This window comes from Oncorhynchus masou, unplaced genomic scaffold (assembly GCF_036934945.1).
Source record: "Oncorhynchus masou masou isolate Uvic2021 unplaced genomic scaffold, UVic_Omas_1.1 unplaced_scaffold_621, whole genome shotgun sequence".
Taxonomy (NCBI): Eukaryota; Metazoa; Chordata; class Actinopteri; order Salmoniformes; family Salmonidae; genus Oncorhynchus; species Oncorhynchus masou.
This window is the reverse complement of record NW_027012639.1, coordinates 297842-325048: the sequence shown is the minus strand read 5'-3', so window position 1 is coordinate 325048 and position 27207 is coordinate 297842. Positions and strand designations below refer to the sequence as shown.

At 47.6% G+C, this 27207-nt stretch overlaps 1 protein-coding gene and 1 pseudogene across 1 annotated transcript; one reads left to right on the top strand and one right to left on the bottom strand.

The window, feature by feature from the left end:
* Positions 1-1349: 1349 nt before the first annotated feature.
* LOC135536460 (DCN1-like protein 2) lies at positions 1350-26576 on the bottom strand. Its single transcript, XM_064962800.1, is given in 8 exon segments — positions 1350-3822; positions 4399-4495; positions 5031-5113; positions 18204-18334; positions 18530-18698; positions 24029-24245; positions 26400-26438; positions 26441-26576. Coding segments are annotated over 8 exon segments (834 nt in total). The 5' UTR covers positions 26459-26576; the 3' UTR covers positions 1350-3742.
* Positions 25118-27207, top strand: part of LOC135536458 (transmembrane and coiled-coil domain-containing protein 3-like) — a 36836-nt pseudogene continuing 34746 nt past the window's right edge.

The window sequence follows — 27207 nt, the reverse complement described above, 5'->3', positions numbered from 1 at the left end:
TGTTAAAAACAACATGCTTTATTGACGGGACCTTCCGTTGCCAAAACAAAGTCATGTAGAACGTCTCCATTGCAGAACGATGACAAATGTTTTAAATGCTTTTTCTTTTCTCTCAGTGAAAATAATAGTGAATATGAGTAAAGCTCAGACAGTCAACACATTGGACACTCTCTCAGCGCGTACCTGAGTGTAGGAGGCTCAGAGGACGTCTCTCTCTCTCTCTTCCATAGTCTCTGTCTTCTCCTGTCGATACACGTCAACACATTGGACACTCTCTCAGCGTACCTGAGTGTAGGAGGCTCAGAGGACGTCTCTCTCTCTTCCATAGTCTCTGTCTTCTCCTGTCGATACACGTCAACACATTGGACACTCTCTCAGCGTACCTGAGTGTAGGAGGCTCAGAGGACGTATCTCTCTCTCTCTTCCAACTACAAACTATATACAGTGTTGTAGACTGAATACGATTCATAGATTCAACTATGAACTATATACAGTGTTGTAGACTGAATACGATTCATAGATTCAACTATGAACTATATACAGTGTTGTAGACTGAATACGATTCATAGATTCAACTACGAACTATATACAGTGTTGTAGACTGAATACGATTCATAGATTCAACTACGAACTATATACAGTGTTGTAGACTGAATACGATTCATAGATTCAACTATGAACTATATACAGTGTTATAGACTGAATACGATTCATTGATTCAACAATGAACTATATACAGTGTTGTAGACTGAATACGATTCATAGATTCAACTACAAACTATATACAGTGTTGTAGACTGAATACGATTCATAGATTCAACAATGAACTATATACAGTGTTGAATCTATGAATCGTATTCAGTATACAACTATGAACTACATACAGTGTTGTAGACTGAATACGATTCATAGATTCAACTATGAACTATATACAGTGTTGTAGACTGAATACGATTCATAGATTCAACTATGAACTATATACAGTGTTGTAGACTGAATATGATTCATAGATTCAACAATGAACTATATACAGTGTTGAATCTATGAATCGTATTCAGTATACAACTATGAACTACATACAGTGTTGTAGACTGAATACGATTCATAGATTCAACTATGAACTATATACAGTGTTGTAGACTGAATACGATTCATAGATTCAACTATGAACTATATACAGTGTTGTAGACTGAATACGATTCATAGATTCAACTATGAACTACATACAGTGTTGTAGACTGAATACGATTCATAGATTCAACTATGAACTATATACAGTGTTGTAGACTGAATACGATTCATAGATTCAACTATGAACTATATACAGTGTTGTAGACTGAATACGATTCATAGATTCAACTATGAACTATATACAGTGTTGTAGACTGAATACGATTCATAGATTCAACTATGAACTATATACAGTGTTGTAGACTGAATACGATTCATAGATTCAACTATGAACTATATACAGTGTTGTAGACTGAATACGATTCATAGATTCAACTATATACAATGTTGTAGACTGAATATGATTCATAGATTCAACAATGAACAGTGTTGTAGACTGAATACGATTCATAGATTCAACTTCCTGTGCGTTGCTTGTGAAAATAAAACAACTGCCAGACCAACAGTCAAGGTCTCTGGTGATGTGAACATTTACACCCCAAACAAACAAACTCAAATCAAACAGAAAGCTTGGAGACATGGCACATCCCAAATGGGCAAACCTGTTCCCTATATAGAGCACTACTTTTTTACCAGTACTATACAGGGAATAGGGTACAGTTTGGGACACGGCCTAGAAATCTGTGGACCTCGTACGCATTTCAAATACTTCGTCCTCTCTCTCACGATTATAAATGTCATTGTGTCGTCTTTATATTGTATCATATTCATTATTCTAAAATGGTATATCTAACACATGAATCCTATGGTCACAGTCTGTTCCAACTGGAGCAATAGTATTTCTGCTGGTGTTGAGCTTTAAAAGCATGCTGCTCTGTCGGTCGGTTCGGTTCTATCTGAATACCAAAGTGGATCTGAACTGGGCCTGTATTCCTAAAGCGTCTCAGAGTAGGTCCTCTCTGGTCCTCTAACTCACTATGATCTAAAAGACTAACCTGATCCTAGATCAGCACTAGGATCTGGTCCTCTCTCTAGTATTCATTATGATCTAAAAGGCTAACCTGATCCTAGACCAGCACTAGGATCTGGTCCTCTCTCTAGTATTCATTATGATCTAAAAGGCTAAACTGATCCCAGATCAGCACTAGGATCTGGTCCTCTCTAGTATTCATTATGATCTAAAAGGCTAAACTGATCCCAGATCAGCACTAGGATCTGGTCCTCTCTCTAGTATTCATTATGATCTAAAAGGCTAAACTGATCCCAGATCAGCACTAGGATCTGGTCCTCTCTCTAGTATTCATTATGATCTAAAAGGCTAACCTGATCCCAGATCAGCACTAGGATCTGGTCCTCTCTCTAGTATTCATTATGAGCTAAAAGGCTAACCTGATCCTAGATCAGCACTAGGATCTGGTCCTCTCTCTAGTATTCATTATGATCTAAAAGGCTAACCTGATCCCAGATCAGCACTAGGATCTGGTCCTCTCTCTAGTATTCATTATGATCTAAAAGGCTAACCTGAACCCAGATCAGCACTAGGATCTGGTCCTCTCTCTAGTATTCATTATGAGCTAGAAGGCTAAACTGATCCCAGATCAGCACTCGTACTCTCAGACGCCTTGTGGATATAGACCCTGAACCTCACACATATTAACAACAAAACTGACCCAACTTTTACACTTTAGATTGAAATGGAAGCAGAACATTACACTGACGTTGGATTGGATGAGAACATTGGATGACGACCACACCCCTCACCTCTGATGAGAAGAAACTCAATGATAATAATAAAAAAGTAGTTGTTGTTCCTCCGTCCAGCCGCTTAACGCTCAACCAGAAACACATGCAGAACCTCCGAGCTCCTAGTTCATCCACCAATGGGCCGGCAGAGAGGACACGTCTTACTACTGTGGGTTCAGACCACAGGAGGTTGGTGGCACCTTAATTGGGGAGGACATGTTCGTGGTAATGACTAGATCGGAATCAGTGGAATGGTATCAAATACATCAAACACATGTTTTCCATGGTTTCCAGGTGTTTGATAACATTCCGTTCGCTCCGTTCCAGCCATTATGATGAGCCGTCCTCCTCTCTGCAGCCCCCACTGGATCAAATATCACACCATTCTGTCTGTCTGCTGCAGAGAGCAAACCATCCGCCCCTCTCTGCCGTTCTGTTTGCTCTCCCTGGTCGTTCTTTAGTAAGGAGGGGGCGGGGTTGGGGGGGGCTGCAGCTAGGGGGGGTGGGACCAGAGCACCAGTTCTAGAATCTACAGACACGCCCACTGATCTGATGGTGGCTGGTGTTTGGGTACTGTAGTCGTTGGCCGATCAGTCTGATCCAGCCAGCCAATGGGAGCAGAGCTCATAGCTCCGCGACGATCCCACCCCCTGCTAACAGCCCGCCTCCCGGAGTGACTCAGTCTCAAAACAAAGAAAAGGATAACTTCCTCTTCCTGTTGTTGTTTTCCTTCTCTCCGATTGGCTGTCATGTCGCTCCCCGGCCCCTGATTGGCAGCTCAGTCTCACAAACTTGGACAGTCTTGTAGAAGTCTCTTTTTGGCTGGTGTGTATAAAATCGCCAGCCCCTGCTGGGAACTGGGTATGACCTATATGGTTTTACGCTTGCCCCCTGTCACGATTGGCCGGGCAAATTCCACAAAGTCGTCTATGAGGACAGGCCAAGCTCCTGAGTGGGCAGAAAAGGGTCACATGATTAGCTGCATGGTAAGTGATTGGCAGAAATGTTTTAATAGGTGATTGCGCTGTATGGTAGTAGGTAGAAGTCAAGTCCCAATCCCTAACTGCTGACTCCAGGTCAGATCTTAGTCATACGCCTAGTGGTTATGGATAAGGGGGTAGAGGAATCCTGGATCTGAGGTCAGGGGTGTGGATTAGTGTGTGTTTTATTGGTCCTACAGAAATGTTTGTCTGCGTTTCAAATGGCACCCTAATCCGTATCTAGTGCACTATGGGCCCTGGTCAAAAGCAGAGCACAGGAGTCAATCACCACCTTCCGGAGACACCTGAAACCCCACCTCTTCAAGGAATACCTAGGATAGGATAAAGCAATCCTTCTCACCCCCCCCCCCCCCTTAAATGATTTAGATGCACTATTGTAAAGTGGCTGTTCCACTGGATGTCATAAGGTGAATTCACCAATTTGTAAGTCGCTCTGGATAAGAGCGTCTGTTAAATGACTTAAATGTAAATGTAGGAAAAGGTGCCATTTGGGACCCATCCTTAATAGGTGGTTATATCTCACCTTCCTCGTCATAGTTGGACATGTCGTCTGCGATCATGTTGCCAAAGTCCAGTAGCAGGTTCCACGTGTCTTTGGGGATCGACCGCTTATGATGCTCCTGCATTAATCACACAGATAGATGACATCAGAGATTATGATGCTCCTGCATTAAATCACACAGATAGATGACATCAGAGATAATGATGCTCCTGCGTTAATCACACAGACAGATGACATCAGAGATTATGATGCTCCTGCATTAAATCACACAGATAGATGACATCAGAGATAATGATGCTCCTGCGTTAATCACACAGACAGATGACATCAGAGATTATGATGCTCCTGCATTAATCACACAGATAGATGACATCAGAGATTATGATGCTCCTGCATTAATCACACAGATAGATGACATCAGAGATTATGACACTCCTGCGTTAATCACACAGATAGATGACATCAGAGATCATGATGCTCCTGCATTAATCACACAGATAGATGACATCAGAGATTATGACACTCCTGCATTAAATCACACAGATAGATGACATCACCATAGACTATCAATACATGGAGGAAACACCGAGACTCTGTCCAGAGTAGTATATTATTTAGGGAACAGCCATTAATACAGACTGGCATCCACTCACCAATAGAAACCTGTTCCAGAGGTCCAGGAACTTGAATCGACCAGTTAGAACCAGGTTCCAGTAGGCCACAGCCATCTCCAGGTCTGATACAGAGAGTAGAGGAGTTAGTAACACCATCAGTAGACTACAGTCATCTCCAGGTCTGATACAGAGAGTAGAGGGGTTAGTAACACCATCAGTAGACTAGTCATCTCCAGGTCTGATACAGAGAGTAGAGGGGTTAGTAACACCATCAGTAGACTACAGTCATCTCCAGGTCTGATACAGAGAGTAGAGGGGTTAGTAACACCATCAGTAGACTACAGTCATCTCCAGGTCTGATACAGAGAGTAGAGGGGTTAGTAACACCATCAGTAGACTACAGTCATCTCCAGGTCTGATACAGAGAGTAGAGGGGTTAGTAACACCATCAGTAGACTACAGTCATCTCCAGGTCTGATACAGAGAGTAGAGGGGTTAGTAACACCATCAGTAGACTACAGTCATCTCCAGGTCTGATACAGAGAGTAGAGGGGTTAGTAACACCATCAGTAGACTACAGTCATCTCCAGGTCTGATACAGAGAGTAGAGGGGTTAGTAACACCATCAGTAGGCCACAGCCATCTCCAGGTCTGATACAGAGAGTAGAGGGGTTAGTAACACCATCAGTAGACTACAGCCATCTCCAGGTCTGATACAGAGAGTAGAGGGGTTAGTAACACCATCAGTAGACTAGTCATCTCCAGGTCTGATACAGAGAGTAGAGGGGTTAGTAACACCATCAGTAGACTACAGTCATCTCCAGGTCTGATACAGAGAGTAGAGGGGTTAGTAACACCATCAGTAGACTACAGCCATCTCCAGGTCTGATACAGAGAGTAGAGGGGTTAGTAACACCATCAGTAGACTACAGTCATCTCCAGGTCTGATACAGAGAGTAGAGGGGTTAGTAACACCATCAGTAGACTACAGTCATCTCCAGGTCTGATACAGAGAGTAGAGGGGTTAGTAACACCATCAGTAGACTACAGTCATCTCCAGGTCTGATACAGAGAGTAGAGGGGTTAGTAACACCATCAGTAGACTACAGTCATCTCCAGGTCTGATACAGAGAGTAGAGGGGTTAGTAACACCATCAGTAGACTACAGTCATCTCCAGGTCTGATACAGAGAGTAGAGGGGTTAGTAACACCATCAGTAGACTACAGTCATCTCCAGGTCTGATACAGAGAGTAGAGGGGTTAGTAACACCATCAGTAGACTAGTCATCTCCAGGTCTGATACAGAGAGTAGAGGGGTTAGTAACACCATCAGTAGACTAGTCATCTCCAGGTCTGATACAGAGAGTAGAGGGGTTAGTAACACCATCAGTAGACTACAGTCATCTCCAGGTCTGATACAGAGAGTAGAGGGGTTAGTAACACCATCAGTAGACTAGTCATCTCCAGGTCTGATACAGAGAGTAGAGGGGTTAGAATAACACCATCAGTAGACTACAGCCATCTCCAGGTCTGATACAGAGAGTAGAGGGGTTAGTAACACCATCAGTAGACTACAGTCATCTCCAGGTCTGATACAGAGAGTAGAGGGGTTAGTAACACCATCAGTAGACTAGTCATCTCCAGGTCTGATACAGAGAGTAGAGGGGTTAGTAACACCATCAGTAGACTAGTCATCTCCAGGTCTGATACAGAGAGTAGAGGGGTTAGTAACACCATCAGTAGACTACAGCCATCTCCAGGTCTGATACAGAGAGTAGAGGGGTTAGTAACACCATCAGTAGACTACAGCCATCTCCAGGTCTGATACAGAGAGTAGAGGGGTTAGTAACACCATCAGTAGACTACAGTCATCTCCAGGTCTGATATAGAGAGTAGAGGGGTTAGTAACACCATCAGTAGACTACAGTCATCTCCAGGTCTGATACAGAGAGTAGAGGGGTTAGTAACACCATCAGTAGACTACAGTCATCTCCAGGTCTGATACAGAGAGTAGAGGGGTTAGTAACACCATCAGTAGACTAGTCATCTCCAGGTCTGATACAGAGAGTAGAGGGGTTAGTAACACCATCAGTAGACTAGTCATCTCCAGGTCTGATACAGAGAGTAGAGGGGTTAGTAACACCATCAGTAGACTACAGTCATCTCCAGGTCTGATACAGAGAGTAGAGGGGTTAGTAACACCATCAGTAGACTACAGCCATCTCCAGGTCTGATACAGAGAGTAGAGGGGTTAGTAACACCATCAGTAGACTAGTCATCTCCAGGTCTGATACAGAGAGTAGAGGGGTTAGTAACACCATCAGTAGACTAGTCATCTCCAGGTCTGATACAGAGAGTAGAGGGGTTAGTAACACCATCAGTAGACTAGTCATCTCCAGGTCTGATACAGAGAGTAGAGGGGTTAGTAACACCATCAGTAGACTACAGTCATCTCCAGGTCTGATACAGAGAGTAGAGGGGTTAGTAACACCATCAGTAGACTACAGTCATCTCCAGGTCTGATACAGAGAGTAGAGGGGTTAGTAACACCATCAGTAGACTACAGTCATCTCCAGGTCTGATACAGAGAGTAGAGGGGTTAGTAACACCATCAGTAGACTACAGCCATCTCCAGGTCTGATACAGAGAGTAGAGGGGTTAGTAACACCATCCGTAGACTAGTCATCTCCAGGTCTGATACAGAGAGTAGAGGGGTTAGTAACACCATCAGTAGACTACAGTCATCTCCAGGTCTGATACAGAGAGTAGAGGGGTTAGTAACACCATCAGTAGACTACAGCCATCTCCAGGTCTGATACAGAGAGTAGAGGGGTTAGTAACACCATCAGTAGGCCACAGCCATCTCCAGGTCTGATACAGAGAGTAGAGGGGTTAGTAACACCATCAGTAGACTACAGTCATCTCCAGGTCTGATACAGAGAGTAGAGGGGTTAGTAACACCATCAGTAGGCCACAGCCATCTCCAGGTCTGATACAGAGAGTAGAGGGGTTAGTAACACCATCAGTAGACTACAGCCATCTCCAGGTCTGATACAGAGAGTAGAGGGTTAGTAACACCATCAGTAGACTACAGTCATCTCCAGGTCTGATACAGAGAGTAGAGGGGTTAGTAACACCATCAGTAGACTACAGTCATCTCCAGGTCTGATACAGAGAGTAGAGGGGTTAGTAACACCATCAGTAGACTACAGTCATCTCCAGGTCTGATACAGAGAGTAGAGGGGTTAGTAACACCATCAGTAGACTAGTCATCTCCAGGTCTGATACAGAGAGTAGAGGGGTGACAAGGAGGTTAAACCTCATCACCAGGGGTCTAAGGCTGTGCATCGTTGTGCCACTAGAGATTCTGGGTTCGAGTCCAGCCTCTGTCGCAGCCACCCGCGACCGGGAGACCCATGGGGCAGCGCACAATTGGCCCAGCGTCGTCCGGGTTAGGGGAGGGTTTGGCCGGCAGGGATGTCCTTGTCCCATCGCGCTCTAGTGACTCCAGTGGCAGGCCGGGCGCAGTGCACGCTGACACGGTCGCCAGGTGTACGGTGTTTCCTCCGACACATTGGTGCGGCTGGCTTCCCGGGTTAAGAGGGTATTGGGTCAAGAAGCAGTGCGGCTTGGCTGGGTTGTGTTTCAGAGGACGCACGTCTCTCGACCTTCTCCTCTCCCGGGTCCGTACGGGAGTTGCAGCGATGAGACAAGAGAAAAAGGGACAACATTTGTTATTTTTTAATCATTGGGCAAGTTGGCTACAACAATAACAAAATTCAGTCAAACACACAGGACATGCAAATATGGTTTTATTTTTATTTATATATTTTCTCCCCAATTTCGTGGTGTCCAATTGGTAGTTACAGTCTTGTCTCGTCGCTGCAACTCCCGTACGGACTCGGGAGAGGAGAAGGTTGAGAGACATGCGTCCCCCGAAACACAACCCAACCAAGCCGCACTGCTTCTTGACACAATGCCCACTTAACCCGGAAGCCAGCCGCACCAATGTGTCGGAGGAAACACAGTACAACTGGCGACCGTGTCAGCGTGCACTACGCCCGGCCCGCCACAGGAGTCACTAGAGCGCGATGGGAAATGGACATCCAGGGCCGACCAAACCCTCCCCTAACCCAGACGACGCTGGGCCTATTGTGTGCTGCCCCATGAGTCTCCCGGTCGCGGCCGGCTGCGACACAGCCTGGGATGGAATCCGGGTCTGTAGTGACGCCTCAACACTGCGATGCAGTGCCTTGGAAAGCTGCGCCACTCGGGAGGGTGTTATGTTTTTCTGTTGTTTCTATGGAGTCGGAATCGTTTGATAACTGCTGACCTTGGAGTTAGTGTGTGAACGAATGAGAGAGCGACAGAGAAAGAGATGGAGGGGGTGGCATTTAGGGCCGGGACAATACCAGTTTTTAAAATTTATTTTACCTTTATTTTACTAGGCAAGTCAGTTAAGAACAAATTCTTATTTTCAATGACGGCCTAGGAACAGTGGGTTAACTGCCTGTACAGGGGCAGAACGACAGATTTGTACCTTGTCAGCTCAGGGATTTGAACTTGCAACCTTTCAATTACTAGTCCAACGCTCTAACCACTAGGCTACCCTGCCGCCTCTACGCTCTAACCACTAGGCTACCCTGCCGCCTCTACGCTCTAACCACTAGGCTACCCTGCCGCCTCTACGCTCTAACCACTAGGCTACCGTGCCGCCTCTACGCTCTAACCACTAGGCTACCCTGCCGCCTCTACGCTCTAACCACTAGGCTACCCTGCCGCCCCCAGTATCACCATAGTCGTTAGTATCGGCACATGAAAACAAAACACGGAGCGGATTTAACTTGTTTAGGAAAACAGCCCTGATGTTGGAATCAAACATCATTATGTTGTCATCCAGAGTCACATGTATTTATGACCCAGATATAGAACATGTATCTAGAGCGATTTTCTAGGTTAGCTAGCCAGCTATTGTCGTTCTTTTAACGTAACGTAACGTAATCAACACTGCTAGCTAGCCAGCTAGCCCCCGAATAGCAGCACTGTAGAAACTATTACACTCGACGGAACGACTTGATTAGTGTAGTGTCAACAACGCAGCCACTGCCAGCTAGCCTACTCCAGCAATACTGTATCATTTCAATCATTTTAGTCAATAAGATTCTTGCTACGTAAGCTTAACTTTCTGAACATTCGAGACGTGTAGTCCACTTGTCATTCCAATCTCCTTTGCATTAGCGTAGCCTCTTCTGTAGCCTGTCAACTATGTGTCTATCTATCCCTGTTCTCTCCTCTCTGCACAGACCATACAAACGCTCCCACCGCGTGGCCGCGGCCACCCTAATCTGGTGGTCCCAGCGCGCACGACCCACGTGGAGTTCCAGGTCTCCGGTAGCCTCTGGAACTGCCGATCTGCGGCCAACAAGGCAGAGTTCATCTCAGCCTATGCCTCCCTCCAGTCCCTCGACTTCTTGGCACTGACGGAAACATGGATCACCACAGATAACACTGCTACTCCCACTGCTCTCTCTTCGTCCGCCCACGTGTTCTCGCACACCCCGAGAGCTTCTGGTCAGCGGGGTGGTGGCACCGGGATCCTCATCTCTCCCAAGTGGTCATTCTCTCTTTCTCCCCTTACCCATCTGTCTATCGCCTCCTTTGACTTCCATGCTGTCACAGTTACCAGCCCTTTCAAGCTTAACATCCTTATCATTTATCGCCCTCCAGGTTCCCTCGGAGAGTTCATCAATGAGCTTGATGCCTTGATAAGCTCCTTTCCTGAGGACGGCTCACCTCTCACAGTCCTGGGCGACTTTAACCTCCCCACGTCTACCTTTGACTCATTCCTCTCTGCCTCCTTCTTTCCACTCCTCTCCTCTTTTGACCTCACCCTCTCACCTTCCCCCTACTCACAAGGCAGGCAATACGCTCGACCTCATCTTTACTAGATGCTGTTCTTCCACTAACCTCATTGCAACTCCCCTCCAAGTCTCCGACCACTACCTTGTATCCTTTTCCCTCTCGCTCTCATCCAACACTTCCCCACTGCCCCTACTCGGATGGTATTGCGCCGTCCCAACCTTCGCTCTCTCTCCCCCGCTACTCTCTCCTCTTCCATCCTATCATCTCTTCCCTCTGCTCATACCTTCTCCAACCTATCTCCTGATTCTGCCTCCTCAACCCTCCTCTCTTCCCTTTCTGCATCCTTTGACTCTCTATGTCCCCTATCCTCCAGGCCGGCTCGGTCCTCCCCTCCCGCTCCGTGGCTCGACGACTCATTGCGAGCTCACAGAACAGTGCTCCGGGCAGCCGAGCGGAAATGGAGGAAAACTCGCCTCCCTGCGGACCTGGCATCCTTTCACTCCCTCCTCTCTACATTTTCCTCCTCTGTCTCTGCTGCTAAAGCCACTTTCTACCACTCTAAATTCCAAGCATCTGCCTCTAACCGTAGGAAGCTCTTTGCCACCTTCTCCTCCCTCCTGAATCCTCCTCCCCCCCCTCCCTCTCTGCAGATGACTTCGTCAACCATTTTGAAAAGAAGGTCGACGACATCCGATCCTCGTTTGCTAAGTCAAACGACACCTCTGGTTCTGCTCACACTGCCCTACCCTGTGCTCTGACCTCTTTCTCCCTCTCTCTCCAGATGAAATCTCGCTTCTTGTGACAGCCGGCCGCCCAACAACCTGCCCGCTTGACCCTATCCCCTCCTCTCTTCTCCAGACCATTTCCGGAGACCTTCTCCCTTACCTCACCTCGCTCATCAACTCATCCCTGACCGCTGGCTACGTCCCTTCCGTCTTCAAGAGAGCGAGAGTTGCACCCCTTCTGAAAAAACCTACACTCGACCCCTCCGATGTCAACAACTACAGACCAGTATCCCTTCTTTCTTTTCTCTCCAAAACTCTTGAACGTGCCGTCCTTGGCCAGCTCTCCCGCTTATCTCTCTCAGAATGACCTTCTTGATCCAAATCAGTCAGGTTTCAAGACTAGTCATTCAACTGAGACTGCTCTTCTCTGTATCACGGAGGCGTTCCGCACTGCTAAAGCTAACTCTCTCTCCTCTGCTCTCATCCTTCTAGACCTATCGGCTGCCTTCGATACTGTGAACCATCAGATCCTCCTCTCCACCCTCTCCGAGTTGGGCATCTCCGGCGCGGCCCACGCTTGGATTGCGTCCTACCTGACAGGTCGCTCCTACCAGGTGGCGTGGCGAGAATCTGTCTCCTCGCCACGCGCTCTCACCACTGGTGTCCCCCAGGGCTCTGTTCTAGGCCCTCTCCTATTCTCGCTATACACCAAGTCACTTGGCTCTGTCATAACCTCACATGGTCTCTCCTATCATTGCTATGCAGACGACACACAATTAATCTTCTCCTTTCCCCCTTCTGATGACCAGGTGGCGAATCGCATCTCTGCATGTCTGGCAGACATATCAGTGTGGATGACGGATCACCACCTCAAGCTGAACCTCGGCAAGACGGAGCTGCTCTTCCTCCCGGGGAAGGACTGCCCGTTCCATGATCTCGCCATCACGGTTGACAACTCCATTGTGTCCTCCTCCCAGAGCGCTAAGAACCTTGGCGTGATCCTGGACAACACCCTGTCGTTCTCAACTAACATCATGGCGGTGGCCCGTTCCTGTAGGTTCATGCTCTACAACATCCGCAGAGTACGACCCTGCCTCACACAGGAAGCGGCGCAGGTCCTAATCCAGGCACTTGTCATCTCCCGTCTGGATTACTGCAACTCGCTGTTGGCTGGGCTCCCTGCCTGTGCCATTAAACCCTACAACTCATCCAGAACGCCGCAGCCCGTCTGGTGTTCAACCTTCCCAAGTTCTCTCACGTCACCCCGCTCCTCCGCTCTCTCCACTGGCTTCCAGTTGAAGCTCGCATCCGCTACAAGACCATGGTGCTTGCCTACGGAGCTGTGAGGGGAACGGCACCGCAGTACCTCCAGGCTCTGATCAGGCCCTACACCCAAACAAGGGCACTGCGTTCATCCACCTCTGGCCTGCTCGCCTCCCTACCACTGAGGAAGTACAGTTCCCGCTCAGCCCAGTCAAAACTGTTCGCTGCTCTGGCCCCCCAATGGTGGAACAAACTCCCTCACGACGCCAGGACAGCGGAGTCAATCACCACCTTCCGGAGACACCTGAAACCCCACCTCTTCAAGGAATACCTAGGATAGGATAAAGTAATCCTTCTCACCCCCCCTCTTAAATGATTTAGATGCACTATTGTAAAGTGGCTGTTCCACTGGATGTCAGAAGGTGAATTCACCAATTTGTAAGTCGCTCTGGATAAGAGCGTCTGCTAAATGACTTAAATGTAATGTAATGTAATGTAAATGTATTTATGACCCAGCTGTAGAACATGTATTTATGACCCAGATATAGAACATGTATTTATGACCCAGATATAGAACATGTATTTATGACCCAGATATAGAACATGTATTTATGACCCAGATATAGAACATGTATTAATGACCCAGATATAGAACATGTATTTATGACCCAGATATAGAACACTATATCTTACACACAGCAGGTTATTAAAAGGACCAAAGAGTTTGCTTCCTGTTTTCATTTTTGCCATGGAAAATGTACTGCGATACTGGTATCATCACAGCCCTAGTGACATTACAGTGTCCCACAGAGAGTTACAGAGAGAGAGAGACATTACAGTGTCTGACAGAGAGTTACAGAGAGAGAGAGTGTCCAACCAAAAACATAGAGACACGGAAAACCTGAGTCTACGCCTTCACTATGGTGAATCACTAAAACAATACAGAAATACACTACGGAAAAGAAGGAACAGCATGTCAGAAATCAGCTCAATGTAATTGAAGAATCCATAGACTCTAACCACTTCTGGGAAAATTGGAAAACCCTAAACAAACAACAACACGAAGAATTATCTATCCAAAATGGAGATGTATGGGTAAACCACTTCTTCAATCTTTTTGGCTCTATAACAAAGAATAAAGAGCAAAAACATATACATGATCAAATACAGATCTTAGAATCAACTATTAAAGACTACCAGAACCCACTGGATTCTCCAATTACATTGAATGAGTTACAGGACAAAATAAAAACCCTCCAACCCAAAAAGGCCTGTGGTGTTGATGGTATCCTCAATGAAATGATCAAATATACAGACAACAAATTCCAATTGGCTATACTAAAACTCTAACATCATCCGTAGCTCTGGCATCTTCCCCAATATTTGGAACCAAGGACTTATCACCCCAATGCACAAAAATGGAGACAAATTTGACCCCAATAACTACCGTGGAATATGCGTCAACAGTAACCTTGGGAAAATCCCCTGCATTATCATTAACAGCAGACTCGTACACTTCCTCAATTAAAACAATGTACTGAGCAAATGTCAAATTGGCTTTTTACCAAATTACCGTACAACAGACCATGTATTCACCCTGCACACCCTAATTGACAACCAAATAAACCAAAACAAAGGCAAAGTCTTCTCATGCTTTGTTGATTTCAAAAAAGCCTTCGACTCAATTTGGCATGAGGGTCTGCTATACAAACTGATGGAAAGTGGTGTTGGGGGTAAAACATACGACATCATAAAATCCATGTACACAAACAACAAGTGTGCGGTTAAAATTGGCAAAAAACACACAAATTTCTTCACACAGGGTCGTGAGGGTTAGACAGGGATGCAGCTTAAGCCCCACCCTCTTCAACATATATATCAACGAACTGGCGCGGGCACTAGAAAAGTCTGCAGCACCCGGCCTCACCCTACTAGAATCTGAAGTCAAATGTCTGCTGTTTGCTGATGATCTGGTGCTTCTGTCACCAACCAAGGAGGGCCTACAGCAGCACCTAGATCTTATGCACAGATTCTGTCAGAACTGGGCCCTGACAGTAAATCTCAGTAAGACCAAAATAATGGTGTTCCAAAAAAGGTCCAGTCACCAGGACCACAAATACAAATTCCATCTAGACACTGTTGCCCTAGAGCACACAAAAAACTATACATACCTTGGCCTAAACATCAGCGCCACAGGTAACTTCCACAAAGCTGTGAACGCTCTGAGAGACAAGGTAAGAAGGGCATTCTATGCCATCAAAAGGAACATAAATTTCAACATACCAATTAGGATTTGGCTAAAAATACTTGAATCAGTCATAGAGCACATTGCCCTTTATGGTTGTGAGGTCTGGGGTCCGCTCACCAACCAAGACTTCACAAAATGGGACAAACACCAAATTGAGACTCTGCACGCAGAATTCTGCAAAAATATCCTTAGTGTACAACGTAGAACACCAAATAATGCATGCAGAGCAGAATTAGGCCGATACCCACTAATTATCAAAATCCAGAAAAGAGCTGTTAAATTCTATAACCACCTAAAAGGAAGCGATTTCCAAACCTTCCACAACAAAGCCATCACCTACAGAGAGATGAACCTGGAGAAGAGTCCCCTAAGCAAGCTGGTCCTGGGGCTCTGTTCACAAACACACCCTACAGAGCCCCATGACAGCAGCACAATTAGACCCAACCAAATCATGAGAAAACAAAAAGATAATTACTTGACCCATTGGAAAGAATTAACAAAAAACAGAGCAAACTAGAATGCTATTTGGCCCTACACAGAGAGTACACAGCGGCAGAATACCTGACCACTGTGACTCACCCAAAATTAAGGAAAGCTTTGACTATGTACAGACTCAGCGAGCATAGCCTTGCTATTGAGAAAGGCCGCCGTAGGCAGACATGGCTCTCAAGAGAAGACAGGCTATGTGCTCACTGGCCACAAATTGAGGTGGAAACTGAGCTGCACTTCCTAACCTCCTGCCCAATGTATGACCATATTAGAGAGACATATTTCCCTCAGATTACACAGATCCACAAAGAATTCGAAAACAAATCCAATTTTGAAAAACTCCCATATCTACTGGGTGAAATTCCACAGTGTGCCATCAGAGCAGCAAGATTTGTGACCTGTTGCCACGAGAAAAGGGCAACCAGTGAAGAACACGCACCATTGTAAATACAACCCATATCTATGCTTATTTATTTTATCTTGTGTCCTTTACCATTTGTACATTGTAAAAACACTGTATATATATATATATAATACGACATTTGTAATGTCTTTATAGTTTTGAAACTTCTGTATGTGTGATGTCTACTGTTAATTTTTATTGTTTATTTCACTTTATATATTATCTACCTCACTTGCTTTGGCAATGTTAACACATGTTTCCCATGCCAATAAAGCCCCTTGAATTGAATTGAATTGAGAGACATTACAGTGTCTGACAGAGAGTTACAGAGAGAGAGAGAGAGAGAGAGAGAGAGAGAGAGATTACAGTGTCCCACAGAGAGTTAGAGAGAGACATTACAGTGTCTGACAGAGAGTTACAGAGAGAGAGAGAGAGACATTACAGTGTCCCACAGAGAGTTAGAGACAGAGAGAGAGACATTACAGTGTCCCACAGAGAGTTAGAGACAGAGAGAGAGACATTACAGTGTCCCACAGAGAGTTACAGAGAGAGAGAGAGAGACATTACAGTGTCTGACAGAGAGTTACAGAGAGAGAGAGAGAGACATTACAGTGTGACAGAGAGTTACAAAGAGAGAGAGAGAGACATTACAGTGTGACAGAGAGTTACAGAGAGAGAGAGACATTACAGTGTGACAGAGAGTTACAGAGAGAGAGAGAGAGAGACATTAGTGTCTGACAGAGAGTTACAGAGAGAGAGAGACATTACAGTGTCTGACAGAGAGTTACAGAGAGAGAGAGACATTACAGTGTGACAGAGAGTTACAGAGAGAGAGAGAGAGACATTAGTGTCTGACAGAGAGTTACAGAGAGAGAGACATTACAGTGTCTGACAGAGAGTTACAGAGAGAGAGAGAGAGTTAGAGAGAGAGAGAGAGAGAGAGAGAGACATTACAGTGTCTGACAGAGAGTTACAGAGAGAGAGAGAGAGACATTACAGTGTCCCACAGAGAGTTACAGAGAGAGAGACATTACAGTGTCTGACAGAGAGTTACAGAGAGAGAGAGAGAGAGAGAGAGAGAGAGAGAGAGAGAGAGAGAGAGACATTACAGTGTCTGACAGAGAGTTACAGAGAGAGAGAGAGACATTACAGTGTCCCACAGAGAGTTACAGAGAGAGAGAGACATTAGTGTCTGACAGAGAGTTACAGAGAGAGAGAGAGAGACATTACAGTCAGATGAGTTTTGACAAAGGGCCCTACTGTTGTTCCAGGAACTTAGCTGGGTCACCCACTCCGGTCGTCATAACAACACAGACCAGCAGAAACAACAACCAGAACAAAGTGGTCCCATCCAGGGAATCAGAGAGTTGGGTCGTTTCTCAAATGGCACCCAGTTCCCTAAATAGTGCCCTAGTGGGCCCATAGGGCTCTGGTCAGAAGTAGTGACTATGCAGGGAATAGAGCTCTATTTGGGACCCACCCTGGTCTCTGTTTAGCTTGATAGGTGATCTATCCGTAAACCTGTTATTACACAGTAACAGTCCACTACATGTCAGACTCCAGGCCCTCTCCTCAGCATGGCTCACAGAACAGCAGTAGTCCGACTAGAGGCAGTGTTGTGAAGGGGGAGCTCTTCACTTACCTGGCAGGACAAGCCATTGTTTTCCATCTCAAAGCCATTCTTCCTGTTTGCTGCCGGGCTGCTACTGACTGAGACAGAACTACATTACACCACTGATGCCAAACCACCATGGTGATCTACCAATGTTCCCCAGAAGGAATTCAACACCAGGGTCCGGAAAACTACACCGGGGTGAAAGGCCTTCTCCTCAAACACAGTGCTGGACCAACCAGGGTTTGACTAAACCTCTCTGTCTGGACACAATATTTACCAGAACCTCTGTTCATCTACCAGAACCTCTGTTCATCTACCAGAACCTCTATTCATCTACCAGAACCTCTATTCATCTACCAGAACCTCTATTCATCTACCAGAACCTCTATTCATCTACCAGAACCTCTATTCATCTACCAGAACCTCTATTCATCTACCAGAACCTCTATTCATCTACCAGAACCTCTGTTCATCTACCAGAACCTCTGTTCATCTACCAGAACCTCTGTTCATCTACCAGAACCTCTGTTCATCTACCAGAACCTCTGTTCATCTACCAGAACCTCTGTTCAGAGCTTTTCTCCAGAAAGATATGTGAAATACTTACCTAGTCCCTTCTGTCCAGGGTTCTTGGCGAAGTTGAAGGTGAACTGATAGAAGTCTTTAAACTTGGCCGTGTCTTTGACTTCCTGTTCTAGTCTGGGGAGCAGAGCCTTCAGCTTCTCTGGACTGTCACAGCTAGGGGGGGGAAGCACACACACACACACACACACACACACACACACACCTTCTTATTGGAGTCCAGCTAATACCTGCGTTTCAAAATGTTTAGTTGTCCAATAACAACATTTGCTTTCATTCAAAATGTTTCCTACTGAACAGCGAACACAACTGCGTGGCGCAGAAAGATGACATCACAGAAAGCTAGCTCACCCCAGCTCGGCCATGCCGTCGAGGAACTCCTTCCTGCTGAACTCACACTGTGTGGCGGCACGGAACTTCCAGGCCACCACCAGAACACTCCTACTGGCCGGGTCCAGGGTGAGGTCATCACAGAACTGCTGGATCCCATCGATACCGATCTTATTGTCATCCTGGGGGTCTGGAGAGGAACAACACAACAACACTGAAACAGGACTACAACACAGAGCTGGTACATTACACACACCTCATTAAATGTTTCCTTTGTTCTTCATTACACCCACAGAGCACAGTACACACCTGATCCTAACACTCTCCTCCTCCCCCCTCTCCAGTAAACACACACTACACCCCCTCTACCATCCCCTCTCCAGTAAACACACACTACACCCCCTCTACCATCCCCTCTCCAGTAAACACACACTACACCCCCTCTACCATCCCCTCTCCCCTCTCCAGTACACACACTACACCCCCTCTACCATCCCCTCTCCTCTCCACAGTACACACACTACACCCCCTCTACCATCCCCTCTCCAGTAAACACACACTACACCCCCTCTACCATCCCCTCTCCAGTAAACACACACTACACCCCCTCTACCATCCCCTCTCCAGTAAACACACACTAAACCCCCTCTTCCATCCCCTCTCCAGTACACACACTACACCCCCTCTACCATCCCCTCTCCTCTCCCCAGTACACACACTACACCCCCTCTACCATCCTCTCTCCTCTCCCCAGTACACACACTACCATCCCATCTCCTCTCCCCAGTACACACACTACACCCCCTCTTCCATCCTCTCTCCCCAGTACACACACTACACCCCCTCTTCCATCCTCTCTCCCCAGTACACACACTACACCCCCTCTTCCATCCCCTCTCCTCTCCCCAGTACACACACTACACCACCTCTACCATCCCCTCTCCAGTAAACACACACTACACCACCTCTACCATCCCCTCTCCTCTCCCCAGTACACACACTACACCCCCTCTACCATCCCCTCTCCAGTAAACACACACTACACCCCCTCTACCATCCCCTCTCCAGTAAACACACACTACACCCCCTCTTCCATCCCCTCTCCAGTAAACACACACTACACCCCCTCTTCCATCCCCTCTCCAGTAAACACACACTACACCACCTCTACCCTCCCCTCTCCTCCTCTCCCCAGTACACACACTACACCCCCTCTACCATCCTCTCTACCCAGTACACACACTACACCACCTCTACCATCCCCTCTCCCCTCTCCAGTAAACACACACTACACCACCTCTACCATCCCCTCTCCTCTCCTCAGTACACACACTACACCCCCTCTTCCATCCTCTCTCCCCACTACACCCCCTCTTCCATCCTCTCTCCCTAGTACACACACTACCCCCTCTTCCATCCCTCTCCTCTCCCCAGTACACACACTACACCACCTCTACCATCCCCTCTCCAGTAAACACACACTACACCACCTCTACCATCCCCCTCTCCTCTCCCCAGTACACACACTACACCCCCTCTACCATCCCCTCTCCAGTAAACACACACTACACCCCCTCTACCATCCTCTCCAGTAAACACACACTACACCCCTCTTCCATCCCCTCTCCATAAACACACACTACACCCCCCTTCCATCCCCTCTCCAGTAAACACACACTACACCACCTCTACCATCCCCTCTCCTCTCCCCAGTACACACACACACTACATCCTCTTTACCCAGTACACACACTACACCACCTCTACCATCCCCTCTCCTCTCCCCAGTACACACACTACACCCCCTCTACCATCCCCTCTCCTCTCCTCAGTACACACACTACACCCCCTCTTCCATCCCTCTCCCCACTACACCCCCTCTTCCATCCTCTCTCCCTAGTACACCCACTACACCCCCTCTTCCATCCTCTCTCCCCAGTACACACACTACACCCCCTCTTCCATCCCATCTCCTCTCCCCAGTACACACACTACACCCCTCTTCCATCCTCTCTCCCAGTACACACACTACACCCCTCTTCCATCCCCTCTCCTCTCCCTCAGTACACACACTACACCCCTCTTCCATCCTCTCTCCCTAGTACACCCACTACACCCCCTCTTCCATCTCTCTCCCCAGTACACACACTACACCCCTCTTCCATGCTCTCTCCCCAGTACACACACTACACCCCTCTTCCATCTCCTCTCCCAGTACACACATACACCCCCTCTTCCATCCCATCTCCTCTCCCTAGTACACACACTACACCCCCTCTTCCATCCTCTCTCCCCAGTACACACTACACTACATCCCCCCTCACCATCCTTCCTCCTCCCCAGTACACCCACTACACCCCTCTTCCATCCTCTCTCCCCATTACACCACTCTCTTCCACCCCCTCTTCCTCTCTCCCCATTACACCCACTACACCCCCTCTTCCATCCTCTCTCCCCATTACACCCACTACACCCCTCTTCCATCCTCTCTCCCCATTACACCCACTACACCCCCTCTTCCATCCTCTCTCCCCATTACACACACTACACCCCCTCTTCCATCCTCTCTCCCCATTACACCCACTACACCCCCTCTTCCATCTCCTCTCCCCATTACACCCCCTCTTCCATCCCATCTCCTCTCCCTAGTACACACACTACACCCCCTCTTCCATCTCCTCTCCCCAGTACACACACTACACCCCCTCTTCCATCTCCTCTCCCTAGTACACACACTACACCCCCTCTTCCATCCCATCTCCTCTCCCTAGTACACACACTACACCCCCTCTTCCATCTCCTCTCCCCATTACACCCCCTCTTCCATCCCATCTCCTCTCCCTAGTACACACACTACACCCCTCTTCCATCTCCTCTCCCCAGTACACACTACACCCCTCTTCCATCTCCTCTCCCAGTACACACACTACACCCCCTCTTCCATCCCATCTCCTCTCCCTAGTACACACACTACACCCCCTCTTCCATCCCATCTCCTCTCCCCAGTACACACACTACACCCCCTCTTCCATCCCATCTCCTCTCCCCAGTACACACACTACACCCCCTCTTCCATCCCATCTCCTCTCCCTAGTACACACACTACACCCCTTCTTCCATCCTCTCTCCCCAGTACACACACACTACACCCCCTCTTCCATCCCATCTCCTCTCCCTAGTACACACACTACACCCCCTCTTCCATCCCATCCCCTCTCCCCAGTACACACACTACACCCCCTCTTCCATCTCCTCTCCCCAGTACACACACTCCACCCCCTCTTCCATCTCCTCTCCCCAGTACACACACTACACCCCTTCTTCCATCCCATCTCCTCTCCCTAGTACACACACTACACCCCCTCTTCCATCCTCTCTCCCCAGTACACCCACTACACCCCCTCTACCATCCCTCTACCCAGTACACACACTACACCACCTCTCCATCCCCTCTCCCCTCCAGTAAACACACACTACACCACCTCTACCATCCCTCTCCTCTCCCCAGTACACACACTACACCCCCTCTACCATCCCCTCTCCTCTCCTCAGTACACACACTACACCCCCTCTTCCATCCTCTCTCCCCACTACACCCCTCTTCCATCCTCTCTCCCTAGTACACCCACTACACCCCCTCTTCCATCCCCTCTCCTCTCCTCAGTACACACACTACACCCCCTCTACCATCCCCTCTCCTCCCCAGTACACACACTACACCCCCTCTTCCATCCTCTCTCCCCACTACACCCCCTCATCCATCCTCTCTCCCTAGTACACCCACTACACCCCCTCTTCCATCCTCTCTTACACACACTACACCCCTCTTCCATCCCATCTCCTCTCCCTAGTACACACACTACACCCCCTCTTCCATCCCATCTCCTCTCCCTAGTACACACACTACACCCCCTCTTCCATCTCCTCTCCCCATTACACCCCCTCTTCCATCCCATCTCCTCTCCCTAGTACACACACTACACCCCCTCTTCCATCTCCTCTCCCCAGTACACACACTACACCCCCTCTTCCATCTCCTCTCCCTAGTACACACACTACACCCCCTCTTCCATCCCATCTCCTCTCCCTAGTACACACACTACACCCCCTCTTCCATCCCATCTCCTCTCCCCAGTACACACACTACACCCCCTCTTCCATCCCATCTCCTCTCCCCAGTACACACACTACACCCCCTCTTCCATCCCATCTCCTCTCCCTAGTACACACACTACACCCCTTCTTCCATCCTCTCTCCCCAGTACACACACACTACACCCCCTCTTCCATCCCATCTCTCTCCCTAGTACACACACTACACCCCCTCTTCCATCCCATCCTCTCCCCAGTACACACACTACACCCCTCTTCCATCTCCTCTCCCCAGTACACACACTCCACCCCCTCTTCCATCTCCTCTCCCCAGTACACACACTACACCCCTTCTTCCATCCCATCTCCTCTCCCTAGTACACACACTACACCCCCTCTTCCATCCTCTCTCCCCAGTACACCCACTACACCCCCTCTACCATCCTCTCTACCCAGTACACACACTACACCACCTCTACCATCCCCTCTCCCCTCTCCAGTAAACACACACTACACCACCTCTACCATCCCCTCTCCTCTCCCCAGTACACACACTACACCCCCTCTACCATCCCCTCTCCTCTCCTCAGTACACACACTACACCCCCTCTTCCATCCTCTCTCCCCACTACACCCCCTCTTCCATCCTCTCTCCCTAGTACACCCACTACACCCCCTCTTCCATCCCCTCTCCTCTCCTCAGTACACACACTACACCCCCTCTTCCATCCTCTCTCCCTAGTACACCCACTACACCCCCTCTTCCATCCTCTCTCCCCAGTACACACACTACACCCCCTCTTCCATCTCCTCTCCCCAGTACACACACTACACCCCCTCTTCCATGCTCTCTCCCCAGTACACACACTGCACCTCCTCTTCCATCCCATCTCCTCTCCCCAGTACACACACTACACCCCCTCTTCCATCCCATCTCCTCTCCCTAGTACACACACTACACCCCTTCTTCCATCCTCTCTCCCCAGTACACACACACTACACCCCTCTTCCATCCCATCCCCTCTCCCCAGTACACACACTACACCCCCTCTTCCATCTCCTCTCCCCAGTACACACACTACACCCCCTCTTCCATCTCCTCTCCCCAGTACACACACTACACCCCTTCTTCCATCCCATCTCCTCTCCCTAGTACACACACTACACCCCCTCTTCCATCCTCTCTCCCCAGTACACCCACTACACCCCCTCTTCCATCTTCTCTCCCTAGTACACACACTACACCCCCTCTTCTATCCTCTTTCCCTAGTACACACACTACACCCCTTCTTCCATCCTCTCTCCCCAGTACACACACTACACCCCTCTTCCATCTCCTCTCCTCTCCCCAGTACACACACTACACCCCCTCTTCCATCTCCTCTCCTCTCCCCACTACACCCCCACTACCATGCTCTCCCCTCTTACCTTTGTATCGGCTGTAGAGCTGTTCTAGCTTCTTGCGGTCCACGGAGGTTTTCATGGATTCTTTATAGTAGAGGTCGGGGTTCTGGAAGTAGTTGTCTGTGGCCACCTCTAGTTTCCAGTCATTCTGGGTCAGGCAGTACACAGCTGTCCTCTCCCCAGACTGAGTAAAGGTCATGAACTGACGAACCTTGTCCTTTTGAGACGACTTCAGCTTATGCTGCAGGAGAGGAGACACACACAGTTGAGATATTGACAGGTGCACACACATATATATACACACACACACACACACACACACACACACACACACACGTGTATATACACACATACATATATATACACACACATACATATACACATATATACACATATATACACACACACACATATACACATATATACACACACACACACACATATATACACACACACATATACACGTGTATATACACACATACATATATATACACACACACACACACACGCATATACATACACACACATATACATACACGCATATACACACACACATATACAAAGACTACAAAGAGAGGCAGGTGATCCATCGACCTTTGACCCCCGACAGACTGCTCTTCAGGTCACCTGCTAAGGCCATCAGGTCAGGTGCAGCAGAAACATGACAGATAAATCCCCTACTACTAGACAAGTCTGTGACTGTCTGTTGGAGAGCAGGTCGATCTCTCTCTGCAGAACAGCGTCTTTAGACAGACAGGGTTGTCTGAGTCCTGCCAGTCAATGACTGGTGTTCTGTTCAACCCATCCCTTTGACTGTAAACGTCACTTTCTTCACTCCCCAAAATATTCTACATCTATATAGAATCATATGTCACGTTTGGGAGCCTGAGGGACAATCCGTTAGAAACGGGAAATACATCGGTGTCGGGATGACCAGATCATGATGTCAACATTCCGCAATGATCTAACCGGTGGTCGGGACCGATAACGGAACGGGATGAATAACACACCCTGGCAGCGGGCATTACATCACTCATCACCGTGAGCAAGGCACAGAGTGAAAAAACAACAACAAACGTTTTGCTCCTAGAAACAACGGCGCGGTTGGTACACGAGCACGGAGTCCCTTCGAATCAGAACAGTGTCTCTGTCGGTGCAGTGCGAGATGGCTATAATCGTGAGAAGACAACTGCCCGCCCGTCTTGCAGACCTGACCCTATCCTCTCGCTCTGGACCCGCCCGATGGTAGCGGGCATTGGCGGCGCCCTCTCCCGCGACCCTGTTCCCACGCCAGCGCGTACGGACAGCCCCTCTCTGTTCCAACGCAAAGGCGACATACCAACCAGGGGAAAAGGTAAGTGTTGCAAGTGCGGATGTCCACAATAACAACTGACCTTCCATTTCCCTCATAAATTGCAACAGTGAACGAAACACTGGCAATGCGACACTGCCAGAGGACACCCCGTTTCCCGGTTAAAGAGAGCTTCATAGCGTGCCTCCCAAAACATTTCCAGCTATACACTTCGTACCATGGGTTTGTTCACTAGTTTATGTTTATCCTTTTGATCTTACCTACCATTTTATCACCCTCTGTTTGGCCAACTTGATATCCCAATGCCCCTTGTACGCCTGCGCGGGAGGTCAGCGCTACCGCAAGGTAAAGTTTGAGGGTCTAAACTGGGACTTGTAGTTCTTGGGATAATCAGTGATCGTGGTCAAGTTGTGGCCTTGTTCTGTGCACTTCTGAACCTAATAACCCTGTACATGGATAGTGATGACATTTTATGCATAATAAACAGTTCGCGAAAATGTTAATTATGTAAAACAATGTGATTCATCGCAGGTAAAAATGTACTTGCACAATGCTATTGACTAGCTGTGATGAGTTTATGTTCATGGTCCTTAGGAGCGAGTACAGTAGTCAAACAACTTTACAACTGTGTAGATGTTTCACCAAGAAGGGCAGTTACTTGTGAAAAACGCCACTTGATAAAACTACATATCCCAGATATCCGCGCAGATATCCAACCAATCGTTGGGATTTGTTTCGGAAGTGAAGTGAAAAATAACTACAATGTAACATTTTATTACGGTGTCGCAAACTTAATTCACCACAAACAACTTGATTAAAAATGTTGTTGACATGTTACGATAAATTCGACTTCAAATTCTCATTTTGTGGAGCTTACTGTCAATGTTGAAATAGTTTGAAAAGTTCGGATCCGCATTAACGTTAGTTAGTTAGCATTAGCCATCAAGCTAACCTAGTAGGCGCGAGCAGGTTTGACAGCTTTCTGCATTCATATCCAACCTTGCTAAAACATCGGGCACGCAAATGTCATTTATAAAGAGCAATAGCGCAATATTGAACAATACACTTGACTCAAATGCATACCTGACAGACGTAGCTAGGCCGTTTGTTGCGGTCAACCGTAAGGGGTCTTGGAAATGCATTAAGTTTGTCGCCCTGTGTGTAGTTGAATTCCTGCTCTAAGGCTCAACGTTGGCTAGAGCTATGTGGCGATTGGGGAGGGGTGGCACTACAAGAGCACGATTGTTTCCCCTCTTCTACTGTGGAGTTTAGGACTGAGAGAGGACGACGTAGCACACTAGCTAGTAGGTAGCTGTCTAACATTTTACCCATTTTATTTAAGCATAAAATAGATAGCGTACCTGCTGAATATGTAATTCAACATTTAAAACCATGATCAGAACACTGTCAGCTGTAATTCCAACCTTTTTTTTGTCTCTCTCCAGTGAATGAATGGTCTCTGTACTTCATATGAATATGTAATGATACTGCACAGCTAATGCAACATACTTGTTGGCTATTTTTGTGTTGTTACGGATGGTTTTCATTATTCAGTGATCTTGGAAATAATTGTATTCTATAAGCCTGTGTGTGTCTACACTTTCATGAACAGTGGTCTCATTGATCAACACAGGTCAGTAGGAGTAGCTGATTCAACCCTGAAGTGCGCATGAGGAGGGACATAGGAGGTGTCTGGAATATAAACATAACTAACCCTGACCCATGTCCACAAAGGTACTTTGCTGCTAGTATAAATTATAAACATTTTTTTTTTCAAAGCCATAGGTAAACCATTTCTGCAGTCTTTGGCCTCCATTTTATTGTTGACTCAGTGTGGTGTGACCTGCTTCTTCCCGGAGCTCGGGCTGTCAGCTGTGTGTGGTGAGGCAGG